A 16,689-nucleotide genomic window follows, 5' to 3' on the forward strand; every position below is an offset into this window, starting at 1 on the left:
TTCTAATATGATTTTCTGAATCATTTAATACATCGCTCAAGCAAAAAACGTCCCAACAAGCACAATGGCTGATATGATTCTGAATATGGTACAGAAAATCAATTCTTCAAGAGAGATAAGGAAACCAAAAAAAATCTTTTCCTTTTCTCCAGTTCCCAAGTGACACCCAATTTAATCAAATGACTGCAAATTGTCATCTGTGAGCGTTCTATGAAATATGAATTCAAAAGCAAGTTTATTGAAAGCAGTGATTATTACTGTATGAGTTCAACTCATTGTGTTCACTATTCGTCGCCAAAATTTTGAAACGAAAACAAAATAGGATCCGTCTTGTGTATACAGTATTAGTAAAGTGACAAGTGAAGACTTGCAGCAAGCTAACCTCCAAAATGATTACATCTCCATGTTTACACATCAACAACATTACATTCTCAACATTTCAATTCCACGTCTTACTCTTTACTTTCTGCCGGAATGTCTTGAGGAATATTAAAGAGTAAACGGGTTCACTTAAACAGGGAACAGCAGGCTACGCAATATATTGCTTGTGACATGTTCATGGATTAAAAAACAATAAACCCACATTGCGAAGCGGATACCGAATAGGAATAAAGTTGAGCTCGCTAGTGTTAATGCTTTACTACTACTGTCAAGCTTTCAGACTTTTACTACTGGGCGTCAAGCCGAAGAACTAAAACTAAATAAAAACGTGTGACATGCTGAATTCTGACATTCATATTTTGTGAAACATTTCAAAAGCACACGTGAATGTACCCCAATCAGCCAAAGAACTCTAACTCCGTGCAGGTGCGGTGAGTGTCTCTACAATGTCATCAGGCAGTCAGTAAATATTTTCCTCCAGCCAATGGAGGCAGAAAAATGGACATGCCTGGATTGGATCAACACCTAAACTGTGGCTCTGCATTATTAGTGCCCGTTAAAGTCATTTTAAGTCGTGATGAGCATCAATCAACAGCGATGAGCATTTAAGCGTGTGGATGTGCACGGAAGAGAAAGCCCTGATTGTGTGTGGACACATCCCACAGACAGCTCAAACTTCAAGTGCATCACAGCTTGCTGTGTGGCCGTAAACGAGTTAGTGTGTCGCTGTCAAAAGTGCATTTTGTATCTGGGAACATATTAGATTCTAATTTTTAGAACAACGTGTTGCGGAATGGGGTTGACTTGGCCTCATCTCAATTTGTTCATTTACTGTATGTGGAATGTGCTGAACAGAACAACTCTTCCGACCGGTATATTCTTTACATTAAGCAGCAGGAAATACATCAAGAACATCGTTGGCCCATATCAGTAGAATGTTGCACGCCGTGTTAAATGGAATGAGTCCTCTTTACACTCGATGATGAATGTCTTTATAGTCACAGGAGCAAATAGTGGTTGCGATTCACACACGCGCCCCCTACAAAGCAGCTTTGGTCCTTGTTTTCTTTTGCTGATTTCAAAATACGCTGCCTTGGGTTTCTTAGTTCGCTAGTAGTGTTCCAGACTGGCAAGGTGCACAGGAAAAGCCGTGGCTTGCGGCGGGCGGGCGGCAGCTTTCATTTGGGCACCAGCCCACGGGATTGCGGGTAAATTGGGGATGCTGAACTGTGAACACCGAACGAAGAGGTCCAAGTGTTTGACTGCCTGCCTGTTTTTGGTCGACTGAATGACAAGAACAAATGACAAGTCAACATATGAACTCCACTTTTAAGAGTGACAATGAAAAGCTCCTACGTGAAAATGTTTGGCTAACTTACGCAGATTTTGGTTTCCTGAGGCTTCCACTGGCACCGGCGAGTGGTGCAAAGCTACTATTGAATCCAGAGGCATCAACCTGAAGGTCGTCCTCATTCTTAAGAGCGTCCTCCAGAGCCGCCGCTACCTTTGGGGCAATAACCGGCCGCTGATAATCTTTGGTGGTCCGAGACGGCATATCCATGCCTAGCAAAAGGATGTTCTCAGCCTGGGAGCATGTGACAAAAACAAACAGGTACATGTTTTTTTCTTTGCAGATGATGTCGGATGCAGAATTTCAGAGAGAAAAGTTGCTTCACGCGCAAGTTATTTTTTGCTGCGTTTCTACACTCACTGCGGTGGATAAAAGCGTTACAGCTTACTTTGTATCGCGTGTCAGGACTATCCTTCATGGCCAACCGAGCGTGGTTACTGAGAGGCCTCCTGAAGCCGATAGCGGATTTAGGCCTGCTCATCATCTGATGCTCACTGAACATGTACAAACACATACACACAAATACATTACACTCTAAAGTTCAAGTGGACAACAAAGATTGGGCGACTCACTCCTCGATGTGTGTGATGGGCCTCATCTTCCAGTACTCATCCTCCTCGTCAAAGAAAGCCCTGTTGACTATTTTGTTTTTCTCTTCTAATGGAATGAAATTTTCAATGATAAGTTGCCTAAGAGACAAAGAATTGGACGACAATGAGAAAATAGAAGTCGCATGGTATAGTGAAAAGAGGAGATGGAGGGAAATAGGTAAGCTGAGATCACATCAATACTGTATCTTCGGTATGAATTCAAGATGCAGATTTGATCGTGTTGATTTTAAACAGGTAATTTGGTGTGTAGCGGAGACAAAGTACTGCTTAAATGTCAGGTGTAACATCTCCACTCCGTACTTGAGTTTAAGGTCTCGAGTAAGCTCATTCTGGGTCTGTTCCAGCTCTTGACGCTCGTTGATGTGTGCTTCCTGGATGTCACGGATTTCTGCCTTTACCGCCTGGAGTTTGGCAAACAACTAGAGAGAGGAAAGTCAAGCACAGATAAGTTGGACTGCTGAATTTGAATGAAACAACCAAAACAATTGGAAACTGGAAAATTAAATGACGTTCCCAATAGATAAATATTCACTGTAATTAAATCAAGGCACTTCTTGGGACAGTTCCGTTCACATGTTGCTTATACAGAGATAGGCAATTTTTAAAAACCGCAACATTTAAAAAAACGACAGACTAAGACTGACAAAACAACCTCGAATGGGTCTTTGGAATTGTCACCTGCCGACACTTGCCATTGCTGGCAATGGTTTGTCACCTCGGCCGGTTAGATTTCCCTAATCTCAGAGAAACGTTTAAACTGCCATCTGCTTGGGAGCGTGAAAGCGTAAACGCAGTCTACATACATACACGCACCTAAGAATAAGTGGCCGAATACTAGAGCTTTAGGCGAGTTGCTACTATTAAGCGAGAAGTAGCGCTCCTCGTAGCGTCAGATGATGATTGATGACTGACGGACCACTCAAAACACACACAAAATTTTAAAATGTCCACATCTGCTTATATATACACTGGTTCCTTTTCTGCTAAAGAAAAGGAAAGCATTTATGGTTACATAACTGAGCACTAATAAAGCGCTTGAATTTTGGTCATGATCCATGACCTATAACTGAGATTAGACTCCAGTCCTGCAAATTTGACTGTACTACATTTCGCATGGCTTAAATTCAACCTGTGCTGGATGAAGCAGAAGTAAAGCTGCAGGCGCTACCTTTTTCAATTTCTTGGTTTTAATGTCAACTTCCTGTTGCAAAGAACTGTAGGTTTCCTTCAGCTCCAGAGTCTCCTCATCTCGACACTCCATTTGCTGTTGCATCTCTCGCTCTCTCCTTTTCTAGAAACACAAACACGACAGACTCACTCGAGTATTACAAACCTTATGTTATTGTATGTCTGAAGGTCACATATTCCAGTAAATGGTGCTGACAACAGCCAGTGTGGTTCTGCCCCTTTTGTTTCTACACTTATTTACTGCAAACTCCATTGTTGAGGTTATCTATCGGTCGGCAAAGCATTTTGGAGGATTACATTTAAAAAAACATTTGAGAAGCCAGATGCCTACAAAATGAACAAAATTCAACAATCTATGTTTCTACATTCTTAGGCAATGTTACCATCTAGTGGGTCTGATTCATAACTAAAGTGGCTCTTTGCATAGTGACCTAATGGGCTGAGTCTCGTCTTGGTGGCGTATCCATAAAAATAGTGCCCTAAATGGGAGAAATTTGATTGCATGGTATATGTGGTCTAATACCTTTCGCTGGAAAAAAAAATGCAATTAACGATCCCGTCAAAGATGTGAACCTAGCAGATAAGACATAACTTACAACAGTTAGTGGACCGTAATCAAGTAAACAAGGAGTGGAATTGGTTGAAAAAAAAAAAAACTGAAACAACAGGACAAATGCGACTTACGATTACACGGACCTTGCTAGAAGCAGATTAGAACATCAAAAATATTGTGAATACCTGCTCAGCAATTTCCTGCCTTTTCAGCTCCAGCATCTTCTGCTGCTCATTGGTATGATCCACAATGTTCTTCCCACCCACTAAAAGTTTACTTTCCATTGCCTGAAAACAGTAAAACACACACACCAAACATTTCATTCAGCCTCTTTTCTGGAATAGTCCCATTCAAGAGGAACTTTCAAGCATGAGCGACTGCCGCTAACCTTAACTTTGGCTGACAACATTTCTCCTGCTTCCTGCTCTTCCTTCAGGTCAGCCATTTTCTTCTCCTTCTCCTTAAGTAGTTGAGCTTTCTCCTCAGCCACCAGACTGCGATCCTCCATGATGGCTTTCCTCTCTCTCTCCAGCTTTTCTCGCTGCTCTTTCCAATAATTGCCTTTGCTTTCGTCCTCTTCGTCTTCGCTCTCTTCATCGCGACCATCACCGTTGCTACAATCACCGGGCCTTCTCTTTTGCCTCCGTTTGTTTTTCCTTCCTGTGCGCTTCTCCAGCTGTGCCTTGAGTCTCGCAATCTCCTCCTGAAACTTTCTGAGCAAAGCATCCTTGGGGTCCTCATTGACACGAGGCTTATTCTTGATGTTCTTTGCTCTGTTTGAGTAGCGTAGCGTCGTTAAAGTTTCTTCCACGTTGTAAGATGCTGGGCCAATATTGGCAACCATGACGGTTCGAGCGTTGCCTCCAAGAGAGTCCTGCAACAGGCGGGTTAATTTTGAATCTCTGTAAGGGATGTGACTGCTCCTGCCATCCACCAGAGCTGATATGACATTCCCTAAAGCAGAAAGCGACAGGTTGATTTTAGTCGCTTCTTTGAGTCTTTCCCCCTGAGCCCCAGTCTTGGTCTGCCTTTCACTACCGGCTAGATCCACCAGATTGAGTTTACCGACTCGGATGTGGTTCTCCCCATCCACCCCCAATTCACTGCATTCTACAGTGATGACAAAGATGGCATGGGAACGGGAGCTGTGTTCATTCATGTTCGTGGAGCCTACTGAGCGATTTTGATTGCCTACATTCATGACGTTCTCGATTTCCCGCACACTCTTGGTGACAAACGATGACAGGTCCTTCACATAAACGCCGGTGTCCGGCCTCTCTCTCAACTCCAGACGTCGCGATTGGTCCTTGGAGAGTAAATCTCTGATCTCCTCTTGATAAATCTCCAGATAAGATGCTCGCACCAGGTACTGCTGATTCTGAGATCTTGAAATGTGAGTGAAGATGTGGTCAAAAGAGTTAGGGATAACGCCTCTCCTTTCTGGGTCATTTCTCACACCCTCCATGGTGTACGTTTTCCCCGTGCCTGTTTGTCCATATGCAAAGATGGTCCCGTTAAATCCTTGTAGAACTGAATCCACAAGGGGCCTGAAGCTTTCGTCATATAAATCTAGTTGTTTTGAATTGCAGTCATAGACCGAGTCAAATGTGAAAACTTTGGGGAGTTCACCAGCAGAAGCTTCTCGTGGGTTCCTGACAATGATTTGTCCAAATTTTACATCAACAGTCACCACACACTCAAATGAGGCTGCCTTTTCTTTTTCATTCATTGGACGACAGCGGACCACTACTTTCACAGACTCCGAACTCTTGCTTTTGGACATGATGCGGACCAGAGGATTACACGCTCAGCTTGACACACGGTTTTCTCTGGTTTTCAAACGGGCCGTCGGGGAAACCCTACCAAGAGAATCCACATCGGAACCTATTGGGTGGGAGAACAACAGCAACACATGTTAATGGCAATCGAGTTGAGTTTGATTGGTAGTCGACATTGTAGTTTGCCATTTTAAGGGTATGTTTTGGTTATGGTTATTGTCATGGAAAGAAACATATTCCAGGTCGCACGAATAAACAGAAACATACTGCAAGCACTAACTGTGGTAAAAGGAAATCAGGTTGACGGCAGCACAGATGGTTTAGTAAGCCATAACCCACACGCCATACTAATTTTAGCCAAATAAACGGCGACCACTTTCTAGTTTTTTTTGTTTTTTTATCATCCGTTAATGTTGAACTTTTAGTTTTTGACGTTGAGAAAATTAGCACAGCGAGCATTCCGATTGTAAAACTTCCCCAAAGTACCAGATCGACAGAGGCATGAGCTAAAAATAACCCACAACCGGCAATGAGACGACAAAAATCGACCAAGCAAAAGCAAACATACAGGTAACCAAGGCTACAAGTCTCATCGCATCTTTCGCTTGCCTAACCTTAGCATGAGTGGTCAAATGCATTCGCTATGTCAACAAACAAAAAAGTAAAACGCTCAGAGTCTTTACATCGAATACATACCCTTGACCGAGTTACTAAGCAAAATCGTTAAAATAATGCAGCTTGTAGAGTACATGAGCTAATCCGACCCCCAGTTAGCAACTGGCTCACAGGCACAAGGTCCTGGTTTGAGTTGCCAGGTCTTAAAGCTATATCCTCCAGTAGCGTGAAGGCGAAACTAATGTGTTCTCGCTCAGAAAAGCTCAAAGTGTTGGACTGCATTAAAATTGCAAACAGAATTGTATTACCATTTTAATGATTTGAAAGACATTGTGACTGGTGATACCGTGTGAATGTTGAGAACATTTTTTAACAGCATTCCATATTTGGCAACCGGAACTCAATTGATGATTATCAGCTGTTATCAGCTGTTTTACTTGTAGCAAAGGATAACATGGAACTCGAACAAACCGATGGTTGTTGCATTAGTTATGTTCTTAGTGAACAACACTATAGTCTATTTTTGACTGTAATCAATTAAAAATAGCGAGTTCAAATTACAAAGGCACATTTCAATCGACAAACATGATTTTAAATGCATGATGTATTTGAAATGCATGATATGAATACAAGAAACACATAACTTATTTAATGTGGTCTTTACTCCCCAATAATTACGTTGATTTCTCTAGAACATGACGTACTACAGTACTGTAAACACATTCTTCAGATTAAGGAAAAGCAATCGATGGCAGAGCCATCTCTCTCTCTCTCTCTCTCTCTCTCTCTCTCTCTCTCTCTCTCTCTCTCTCTCTCTCTCTCTCGTTCCCTCTCTGTTATTATTTATATTTCAGCGTTTAGGTTCGAACAGCAAGTTAATAGTGAATCATTCGCTGTAACTACCAGTAACGACTATACTTAACAGTCGAACCATTCTGTCAGCGTCGCTCAGTAACGAGCAAACGTTGACTTATGACGTTTTTTAGAAAGAAAGTCAAACGTCAAAAACGCCCGCAGTAACATTTGACACGGTTTACTGGTTTCGTCAAATGAATGGCCGAATGTCTCCAGGGTCTCGTGGAAGGTTGAGTGTAACGTAAATCTTGTTGGGAAATGTTATTGTCAATTACTTAACATATCGTACCGATAATAAACTATGACACGCATACTCAGACAAAAAACGGTATAAGTTTACCTCCATGTTCAGGTAAGTGTTCAAACTTGGGTTATTTACATTATTTACGTTATAACCTGAGCTTTACACTGTAACTACCGCTCACAATTTAGATGGATGTTTATGCATATATTGTGTGCGGGCGTGAATGCGTGAGTGTGAGCAGTCTGCTGAGCATTTAAAGTCACAAAAATTGTGCGTAGATTACAGTATTGCATAAGTTTTCCAAGGAGCCAATGGGTGTACTTTGGAGCAATGGCAAAAGCCAAATAGTTCTTTTGGGCCCCGCAAGTGGTAAACCCACAGACTATATTAAATATTGATTTAACACCATCATGTTTACAGTTATAAGAAGGCATTCATCTCTTTGGGCAAAATGTATGACACATTAACACGAAATGCAATTTTTGATTGCAGTGCTGGACTTTAGGCTTGACAATTGCTAATTACTTACTTACTTTTTAATCTTTTACCAAATTTTCTTTGTTTCTTCAGCAGGTTCTGATCTGTGCTTTACAGCTGGTGAGATTTCACTAGAAGGGCATATGATACAGGCTGCCAACCTGCACATGTTGACAAATCATTCATACGTCCATCCATCCATTTTCTGTAGCCGCTTATCCTCACAAGGGTGGCTGGCTTGCCGGTACCCATCCCAGCCATCTTTGGGCTGAAGGCGGGGGATACCCTGGACTGCCACACAGAAACAAACAACCATTCACACTCACGATCACACCTCCCTTCCAAACCAAAATGGCCACTAACTCAGAATCTATAAAAGTAGTGGTGCGTTGCCGTCCTATGAATGACAAAGAAAGAGCGGCCACATTTGAAAGTGTGGTCTCAGTTGATGTTAAACTGAGACAAATAATTGTCCGGAACCCAAGAGAATCTTCATCGAGCAAGTCTTCAAAAGTATTTACTTTTGATTCTGTCTACAACTGGAAATCAAAGCAAATTGAGCTCTACAATGAAAGCTTTAGGCCCCTTGTGGATTCAGTTTTACAAGGGTTTAATGGAACTATTTTTGCATATGGACAAACAGGCACAGGGAAAACATACACCATGGAGGGCACACGAAATGATCCAGAAAGAAGAGGAGTTATCCCCAACTCATTTGATCACATCTTCACTCACATTTCAAGATCTCAGAATCAGCAATACCTGGTGCGCGCATCTTATCTGGAGATTTATCAGGAGGAGATCAGAGATTTGCTCTCCAAGGACCAATCGCGACAACTTGAGCTGAGAGAGAGGCCGGACATGGGTGTTTACGTGAAAAATCTGTCATCGTTTGTCACCAGGAGTAAAGAGGAGATTGAGAACGTCATGAATGTGGGCAATCAGAATCGTTCGGTGGGCTCCACAAACATGAATGAACACAGCTCCCGTTCCCATGCCATCTTTGTCATCACTGTAGAATGCAGTGAATTGGGTGTGGATGGGGAGAACCACATCCGAGTCGGTAAACTCAATCTGGTGGATCTAGCCGGTAGTGAAAGGCAGACCAAGACTGGGGCTCAGGGGGAGAGACTCAAAGAGGCAACAAAGATCAACTTGTCGCTTTCTGCTTTAGGGAATGTCATATCGGCTTTGGTGGATGGCAAGAGCAGCCACATCCCTTACAGAGATTCTAAATTGACACGCCTGTTGCAGGACTCTCTTGGAGGCAATGCCCGCACTGTCATGGTTGCCAACATTGGCCCAGCATCTTACAACGTGGAAGAGACTTTGACAACACTGCACTACTCAAACAGAGCGAAGAACATCAAGAATACGCCGTGCATCAATGAGGACCCTAAAGACGCCCAGCTCAGGAAGTTTCAGGAGGAGATTGCAAGGCTGAAGGCGCAACTAGAGAAGCGGACTGGGAAGAAGAACAGAAGGCAAAAGGTCAGGGCCGACGGTTGTCCCAATGAGGAGGATCAGGAAGAAGAAAATGAGGATGAGGACAACAAAGGGGATTACTGGAAGGAGCAGCAGGAGAAGCTGGAGAGAGAGAGGAAAGCCATCATGGAGGATCACAGCCTCGTGGCTGAGGAGAAAGCTCAACTTCTTCAAGAGAAGGAGAAGAAAATGGCTGACCTGAAAAAGGAGCAGAAGGATGGAGAGCTACTGGCTACCAAAATTAAGGTAAATCCTGTCTTGCTTCATTTATTTTCTGATGACTGTTGGAAAGTCATACTTTATTGTGTGAAGGTTGTTATTCCGCTTTTTTATCGCGACCAATTTTAATGCGTTTCAACTCATTCCCAGTTCATCCGATTCACACCGTTCCAATTTCATATTATATTATTCCCCTTTCATTGCCAATGGAAGATTTAACATTTCACATTTTGAGATTTCACATTTCACATTCATTATAATTAACTCTTTCATTTCACAGCCATTTTGCTTTTGCTGTCATGTGAAATGACTGCCCATAAGAGGGACAAAAACACAATACTGTATTATAGTTGTTCAGGCTAGTGGTGTTGCATCTAACATATTTTAAATTTTCGTTTTTTGGGAAAAAAAAAAACCTCCAGGAAAGAGAAAACATTCAACGCCCCCCTTCCCTACTGACTGTAGTGACTATAAATGCTGTCAGTATCTATACAAATTGTATAAAAATACCTAAAATTGAATCTTTTTCATACTAACAAAAGAAAAAAGCAATTCAAATCAAACATGCAGAAAATGTTTACTTTCTGCAGGGTTTATACAGGTTACCGTTTATTCCAAATCTGAAAAAAAAGCTTATAGTGCATCAAAGTGCCTGAGAAATTGCTAGTTCTTCAAACTAGAAATTTTTTTGAATGTTTGAACCATTTGATGCTGAAAAAATAATTAAATTAAATGAATAAGTAATTTAAAAATGAATTTGCCCCCCCCCCCCCCCACACACACACACACACACGTCCTCTGTCTTTAAACTGCTATATCATTTAAAGAAACAATCTATTTGTTTTTTGTCTTATAGACAATGGAGAGCAAACTCCTAGTTGGAGGGAAAAACATTGTGGATCATACAAACGAGCAGCAGAGGATGCTGGAGCTAAAAAGACAAGAAATTGCTGAACAGGTACTAATGAGTTTTAGGAAGATTCAGATTAAACTCCAAGATCCCTTACGTGCTGAGGGTGCAATTCTTCTGATGCCTTCTGATGCAGCATCATTCCAATCTAGATTTTTGTGGTTGAAATTTGGTGGGTTTTTTTTTTTTTTGTGGTTTTGTGGTTTAACTGCAGCACCGACTCACCAGCTACTCACGGTTTTCTTTTCATTCTGTGAAGACCTTTAGATCAATGTGAAATAATGAAATGAGCCATTTGTGTTCCCAGAAATCAAGAGAGCTAGAGATGCGACAAGAGATGGAGTTTCGAGACGAGGAGAACCTGGAGCTAAAGGAAACCTACAGTTCTCTTCAACAAGAAGTTGACATTAAAACCAAGAAAGTGAAAAAGGTAAACTTGAATGAGCATAAAGTTACTGCTCAGAGTGTCTCTCTTTAAAGTGACTTGCTTGTTCTGAAAGACATTGAATTTTGTCATCCTGCTTTCACCTTCGCTCCTCAGTTGTTTACCAAACTAGAGGCTGTGAAGGCAGAAATCCATGACATCCAGGAGGCACACATTAGTGCACGCCAGCAGCTCGAACAGACCCAGAATGAACTCACCAGGGACCTTAAACTCAAGTATGAAGCTAATGACCTACCCTTGGTTCCTCATGTACACTTGGAGCCCAAACTGAATGTGATGTCAAGTGTTTTTTTTTTTTTTTTTTTGTTCTTGGCAGTATAACCAGGAAAACAGTTTACTATGATCAAATTAAATTCTGTTTACATTCTCAATTTTATATACGGTATCCTCCTGTAGCTTATACCAATACATATCATAGCAATAACAAAAAAAATATCGCTGCTGTTAGATGAATAATTTGACATAGTATGAATTAACTCTATCTGGCATATCAGTACAGTACACTCTTGTTTTTTACCTAATGGACGTCTAGGTATTAAATAACGCTCAACAATGAACGCAAAGCATGGTACATGATGTTGATTGGTGTCCGCATAATATGACTATGGTCCTTTTGTCCCATTGTTTTTCTTTTTAGGTCTCAAATGATTGATAATTTTATTCCGTTAGAAGACAAAAACAAAATAATCAACAGAGCTTATTTTGACGGAGAGGATGAATACTGGAAGTTGAGGCCCATCACTCGTATTGAGCAGTAAGTCCGTTGCCTCATACTTTTTTGTGCCTTAGTCATTTAGTCACCCATCATATACACATGAGATAGCCTGAGATAGGCACCAGCAAGCCAGTGACCCTAGTGAGGATAAGCAGCTACAGTAAATGGACAGATGGGTGTACATTGTAGTCTTCACTCTGACAGAGCCTTCAATATGATTTTTTTTTTTTTCTACAGATGAGGCTATGCAGTTTTTGCTTTATACATGGTACAATGCTGTAACGACTTTTAAATACACATTTGTGTTTATAGTGATCCTCGGATGATGAATAGGCCTCAGTCTGCCATTGGATTCAGAAGACCTCTGAGTCACCACGCTCGCATGGCCATGATGCTCAGCCTTGATATGAGATACAAAGTAACTGCACTTCATCAAGGAATTGCAAGATTTGTTATTAGGATTACACTCATTTAAAAAAAAGGTTTTTGACACTTTTGGGTTATTGAACATATTTCCAGGTCATATTAACTTAAAGAACATAACATGCATTTAAAATATTCAAAGTGACCCAGGGACTTAAGGACAAAACACGAGAGTTAAGGAGTAACTTGAAAATCTGTGTTAGCCTGTAGTATACCCTCGTCGGTATTTTATTATTCCCGCTTAAGCATGAAAAGTTGCTTGTTCTTAAACGTGTTTCGAAAATGTCAAGAAAGGCAGTCATTGGACATCATGTACCCAAACTTTGTCTTTGCCAACGCTGCTGTCAGGCTGAAAACATCCTGTTGCTCGAAATGGATCTCCCGTCTCGGACCACCAAAAATTATCAGCAGCCAGTCATCGCCCCAAAGGTGGTGGCGGCTCTGAAAGATGCGCTTAAGGATGAAGAAGATCTTGAGTTGGATGCGTCAACTTGTAATAGTAGCCTTTCCCCTCTCAGCAGCACAAGTGGAAGCGTCAGGAAACCAAAGTCTGGGTAGGCCAAAGAAACATACTCACCTTTATGCCTTTTTATGCTATTTTGGAGATATTCCCTCCTACTTTGGCTTGGCCGTGTAAGTTGATGCATTCAATTGTTTCTAATGACTTCTCTCCTCCAGTCGACCAAGAAAAAGCAAGCAGTCGATCACTCGCACTTCTTCTTGTAGCCCTCAGAGTCTTACGTCTCCGATTTATCCACAATCTCGCGGGCTGGTTCCCAAGTGAAGTGCAGTCTGCCAACAGCTTTTCTTGTGAACATTTTATTGCTGAAATATGAGCCAGCGAAGACTCAACTACATACATTGTTAAGCATGATTTTCATATGCACGAATAATGTGACACACACAAAATGTGTGATTGCATTTGAGTATTGAATAATGTTTTCATGAAACATTCCATTAGATTTTATCGTATGTTGAATTAGATTGCTTATTTATTGAACTGATTACTACAGTTAGGGGGATATGTTGGAACGTTTCATGAGTCATGATTTTGAGTACTGTACATCCGTTTGCCACGGCTCGGTTTTGCCACATGAGGGCAGTGTTGTGTCAGAGAAATTCTCAATTGAAGCAAGCGTTAGGATGTTTCAAAATTTGGCTTTACATCGCTTTCATTTGTGTATTCCACAAAGTAGCCACAAATCTTCTTTTTTAATTCATACCATTAATCTACAAAATGTATCACAACTCTTCCACCTCTGAATTTTTTCAAAGTTACTTGCTTGCTGCATGTTTGCATCAATACATGTTGGCCTGTGATGAAATTGGCATAGGGGATTTGAAACATCCATGGATAATGGTTGAGAATTCTTGAGACCTAAACACTTAAAGACATTTTATCCTTGAGCCTGAATCATTTTAATGTGTGCAACCTTCTACCAAATCGTATTCAGCTTGTGCACAAAGCACTCTTAATATTATGTTATGTCTTTTTAATCTTTTGTGTACTTTTGTCAGATTGGATCCTTTATGTGCAGGATTGTCTCTCTTAAGGGACGATCTCTGAGGATATGGAAAAAGAATTTGGGGTGTTGCTCTGTGTTTTAGACAAATGTCTCAGAGTCAATAAAAGAGGGTGTTACTTTTTTGAATGCTTTTCTCCCATCATATTTAACAGAATTTGCAATCAAAGTCAGCCTAGTTTGTTCATTTACTCTTCTGACAGACTGATTGTTGATAAAAAAAAAAACCTTAATTTTCAACACAAGAATATTATTCAAATTTCTCCCATAACTTTTTTTTTTTTTTTTTTAACTTTTGACATAAACCAAGACTAACATATTTGATTACTATTGGGAGGCACACATGAGTCATGGAGGAGGGCGGGTGGAAATGACTAAACACAAATCTTGCATATGTACATTATACCTTGTATACCCCCATGGACAAAATCATTGGCACCCATCTGTTAAAGAAAGCAAAAACAGCAGTGGACATAGAATTTAATCAATTGACAAAAATAATAATAATAAAAAAAATAGCCATTGAAAATCAGACATTGCTTTTAAATTGTGATTTTAAGTTGTTTTTGTTTTGTTTTTTTTTTAATCACGAAAATGGTGGTCCCTGCAGAAATGACTGAAAAGGATTTGACCATATAGACTTGTTCTACTAAGGTGTGCCTGCTAATTATCACCACAGGTGTCTCCAACTTTGTGTTCAGCCATATTTAACGGACCTATTTAAAGGATCAAAAGTAGTTACCGCTGTGACATGGCGTGCAGCACACTAAACATGTACCAGAGGAAACAAAGCAATATTTTGTGCCAGGAGGCAAGAAAATAAATGATAGACTTGCATGTTAAAGGATACAAGACCATCCCAAGCAGCTTAATGTTTCTGTGACTACATTTGCACATATTTAGAAATTTGAGGTCTACGGTACACCCAAACAAAGAGATTTTCACAATTATATCCGTGTGTATAGCTCCAATGATGACTCTCAGAACGTAGATAGAAACCACACAATTTCCAGTATACATGCTTGACAGGAAGAAGGAAGCATTCCAGATTATTAGGTTTGGAACAATCCGGTCTTGAAGAAAAGGACAGAGCTGAGGTTGTTGCTTTCCTGTCAAATAATGCCAATATATTCAGGTCTTCATCCCCACTGGAAAACAGATGTGGGCTGTCAGCAGGATGAACAGCAAGGTTGAAGAAGAAACCACAGAAGAACAAACAACACAGTGACAAGCAATTGGAGATAAAAAAAAAAAAAAAAACACCTGCAAGGAGGTAGAGTCCAAATGTTTTTTTTTTTTTCTGTTGTGTAAAGACAGTATTTCGTTTACCTTATTATGTAACATGAGGGTGGCAAACAGGTAAGCACGTCTACCTCAAAGTGCAGAGGTAGCAGGATTTGCTTCTGCCTTCATGCCTGTGTGGCTTTCCTCCCACATTTGGAAAAACATGCATGCTAGAAATCTGGGACACTCTAAATTAGTCCTTCTCAAATAGTGAGGTGGGCCTCTCTAGGAGGACACGAGGTGATGCCAGGAGGGCGCGTTTGACCCCAGGGTAAAGGCTTTGTTTTTGCAATATGAAGTGTCATTGCAATAAAATAAGGATTGGCATCTTTTTTTGGTTGGGCACTTTTATGATCTTGGTTATTTTTCTTCTTTATGTCTTTTTTTTTCTGTTTTCGACGTTGAAAGTTGATTTACCTTGTATGTTTCTTTTATTAATGTTAAAAAGGGTACGGTTGTAGGTATACTTATACAATTTTTATAGATAATAATCCTATGTGTATTAGGTGCAGTGAATGTGTGTGTGATGGGGCCGCGCAAAAGGTTTTCTCCTTCTTGTAAAATATAATTGAGATCCACTGCTCTAAATTGTCTAGGTATGTTTGACAGTGTGACTAGTACTATGTCCCTGTGTGACTTATGATTGGTTGGCAACCAGTTTAGGGTGTTCTTTGCCTACTGCCCGAAGACAGCTTGGATAGGCTCCAGCGCCCTCGCGTATTGGATCGTTAATATTCGCCTGCATGCATTCGGATTAAGCATTGGACAGCTGCTGTTTCCGATGTGTGGCCACAGGGTGACACTGGAACAGGTTAGTGTCATTCTCATGGTTTCACGTAACAAACGTGAATGGCGGCATTACCAGCCGCAAGGTCAACGAGGAATGTGAATACACTTCCATGTTTGCCTTCCAGGGTTTGGGGTCACACCAGGGCCCTCTGCTTAGCTCTGTCATGCTCGAAGAGAAAAGCAGGAAACAGAAGAGGAAGTGGATGTCGGGTGCTGATGGATGGGTAAGTCAACAGGATGAGTGGTTGTAATGGGTGGGGGGCTCTTTTAGAAGGGTATCAAACTGCTTTGTCTCACCTCTATTTCAGTCAGATGTCAATGACCAATGATAACCATGCTGGGAGGCGTCCCAAAGCTCATTAGGACTTTTTACCACCTTATGGTAAATGAAATTTAAAGTAGAGCTTGATAATATCCCAACAGGAAGTCTTGTCATGACATTGCAAAGCAAGGGATCACTGATATAGAAATGCTAAAATTGGCAATTCTCTGACCCCAAAAACCCTAACTTCCTTTTAAATGAATAGGGTAGAACATGTTTTAAAGTTGTTGAAGATTGGCTAAGAACTTCAACCTTTATCCTTCTTCATTACTTTTTGGAGATGGCAATTTGGCAAAATATTCAGCCATGTGATGCAGCTGAAATGGTTAGCCTTGACGGACGGGGTGCTTACGAATCATGTGGTATGACACAAGGGTTCTGGGTACGATGACCCAGTTGGATGGAATTTACAAACCGAACCCACACAAAATGCTCTTTGTTGAGTGAAAGCATGTTTTCCTTTTACCAACTTATATTGGAGTGTACCAGTTGTTGGAATTGTAAATGTATTTAAAGCACAC

General features: G+C 40.9%; 2 protein-coding genes across 5 annotated transcripts; one reads left to right on the forward strand and one right to left on the reverse strand.

Annotated features, from left to right (window-relative positions):
* Positions 1–200: 200 nt before the first annotated feature.
* LOC148427699 (kinesin-like protein KIF3B) lies at positions 201–12,953 on the reverse strand. Of its 2 annotated transcripts, none has more exons than XM_088408972.1 (9): positions 12,828–12,953; positions 4,473–5,968; positions 4,270–4,371; positions 3,512–3,634; positions 2,644–2,762; positions 2,305–2,421; positions 2,121–2,226; positions 1,761–1,966; positions 201–1,665 (listed from the first exon to the last, which is right to left on the reverse strand). In XM_088408972.1, exons 2-9 carry the CDS (start codon positions 5,865–5,867, stop codon positions 1,560–1,562), a joined length of 2,274 nt encoding a protein of 757 aa, XP_088265098.1. In that variant the 5' UTR covers positions 5,868–5,968; positions 12,828–12,953; the 3' UTR covers positions 201–1,559. The 2 variants fall into 2 exon arrangements, with proteins under 2 accessions (XP_088265098.1, XP_088265097.1); XM_088408971.1 differs by lacking the exon at positions 12,828–12,953 and adding an exon at positions 6,559–6,675.
* On the forward strand, positions 7,345–15,831 carry LOC148427700 (kinesin-like protein KIF3B). 3 transcript variants are annotated; one of them, XM_088408975.1, is made up of 9 exons: positions 7,345–7,684; positions 8,147–9,784; positions 10,614–10,715; positions 10,975–11,097; positions 11,209–11,327; positions 11,750–11,866; positions 12,140–12,245; positions 12,599–12,804; positions 15,716–15,831. In XM_088408975.1, exons 2-9 carry the CDS (start codon positions 8,405–8,407, stop codon positions 15,756–15,758), a joined length of 2,196 nt encoding a protein of 731 aa, XP_088265101.1. In that variant the 5' UTR covers positions 7,345–7,684; positions 8,147–8,404; the 3' UTR covers positions 15,759–15,831. The 3 variants fall into 3 exon arrangements, with proteins under 3 accessions (XP_088265101.1, XP_088265099.1, XP_088265100.1); XM_088408973.1 differs by lacking the exon at positions 15,716–15,831 and adding an exon at positions 12,929–13,896; XM_088408974.1 differs by lacking the exon at positions 15,716–15,831 and adding an exon at positions 12,929–13,896 and having other exon boundaries at positions 8,150–9,784.
* The last annotated feature ends 858 nt before the right edge of the window (positions 15,832–16,689 follow it).

Source organism: Hippichthys cyanospilos, chromosome 2 (genome assembly GCF_059441005.1).
Source record: "Hippichthys cyanospilos isolate Australia breed blue-spotted pipefish chromosome 2, RoL_Hcya_1.0, whole genome shotgun sequence".
NCBI classification, from domain to species: Eukaryota; Metazoa; Chordata; class Actinopteri; order Syngnathiformes; family Syngnathidae; genus Hippichthys; species Hippichthys cyanospilos.

What these genes read in the sequence shown, in the direction of transcription:
- LOC148427699 (XM_088408972.1), bottom strand. Translation starts at nt 5,867, where the DNA reads ATGTCCAAAAGCAAGAGTTCGGAGTCTGTGAAAGTAGTGGTCCGCTGT. An exon ending in TGTTGTCAGCCAAAGTTAAG is followed by an intron (nt 4,372 to 4,472) that starts GTTAGCGGCAGT and finishes TACTGTTTTCAG; the next exon opens with GCAATGGAAAGTAAACTTTT. An exon ending in ACTCGAGACCTTAAACTCAA is followed by an intron (nt 2,422 to 2,643) that starts GTACGGAGTGGA and finishes TTTGTCTCTTAG; the next exon opens with GCAACTTATCATTGAAAATT.
- LOC148427700 (XM_088408973.1), top strand. Translation starts at nt 8,405, where the DNA reads ATGGCCACTAACTCAGAATCTATAAAAGTAGTGGTGCGTTGCCGTCCT. An exon ending in TACTGGCTACCAAAATTAAG is followed by an intron (nt 9,785 to 10,613) that starts GTAAATCCTGTC and finishes TTTGTCTTATAG; the next exon opens with ACAATGGAGAGCAAACTCCT. An exon ending in CCCATCACTCGTATTGAGCA is followed by an intron (nt 11,867 to 12,139) that starts GTAAGTCCGTTG and finishes TTGTGTTTATAG; the next exon opens with TGATCCTCGGATGATGAATA.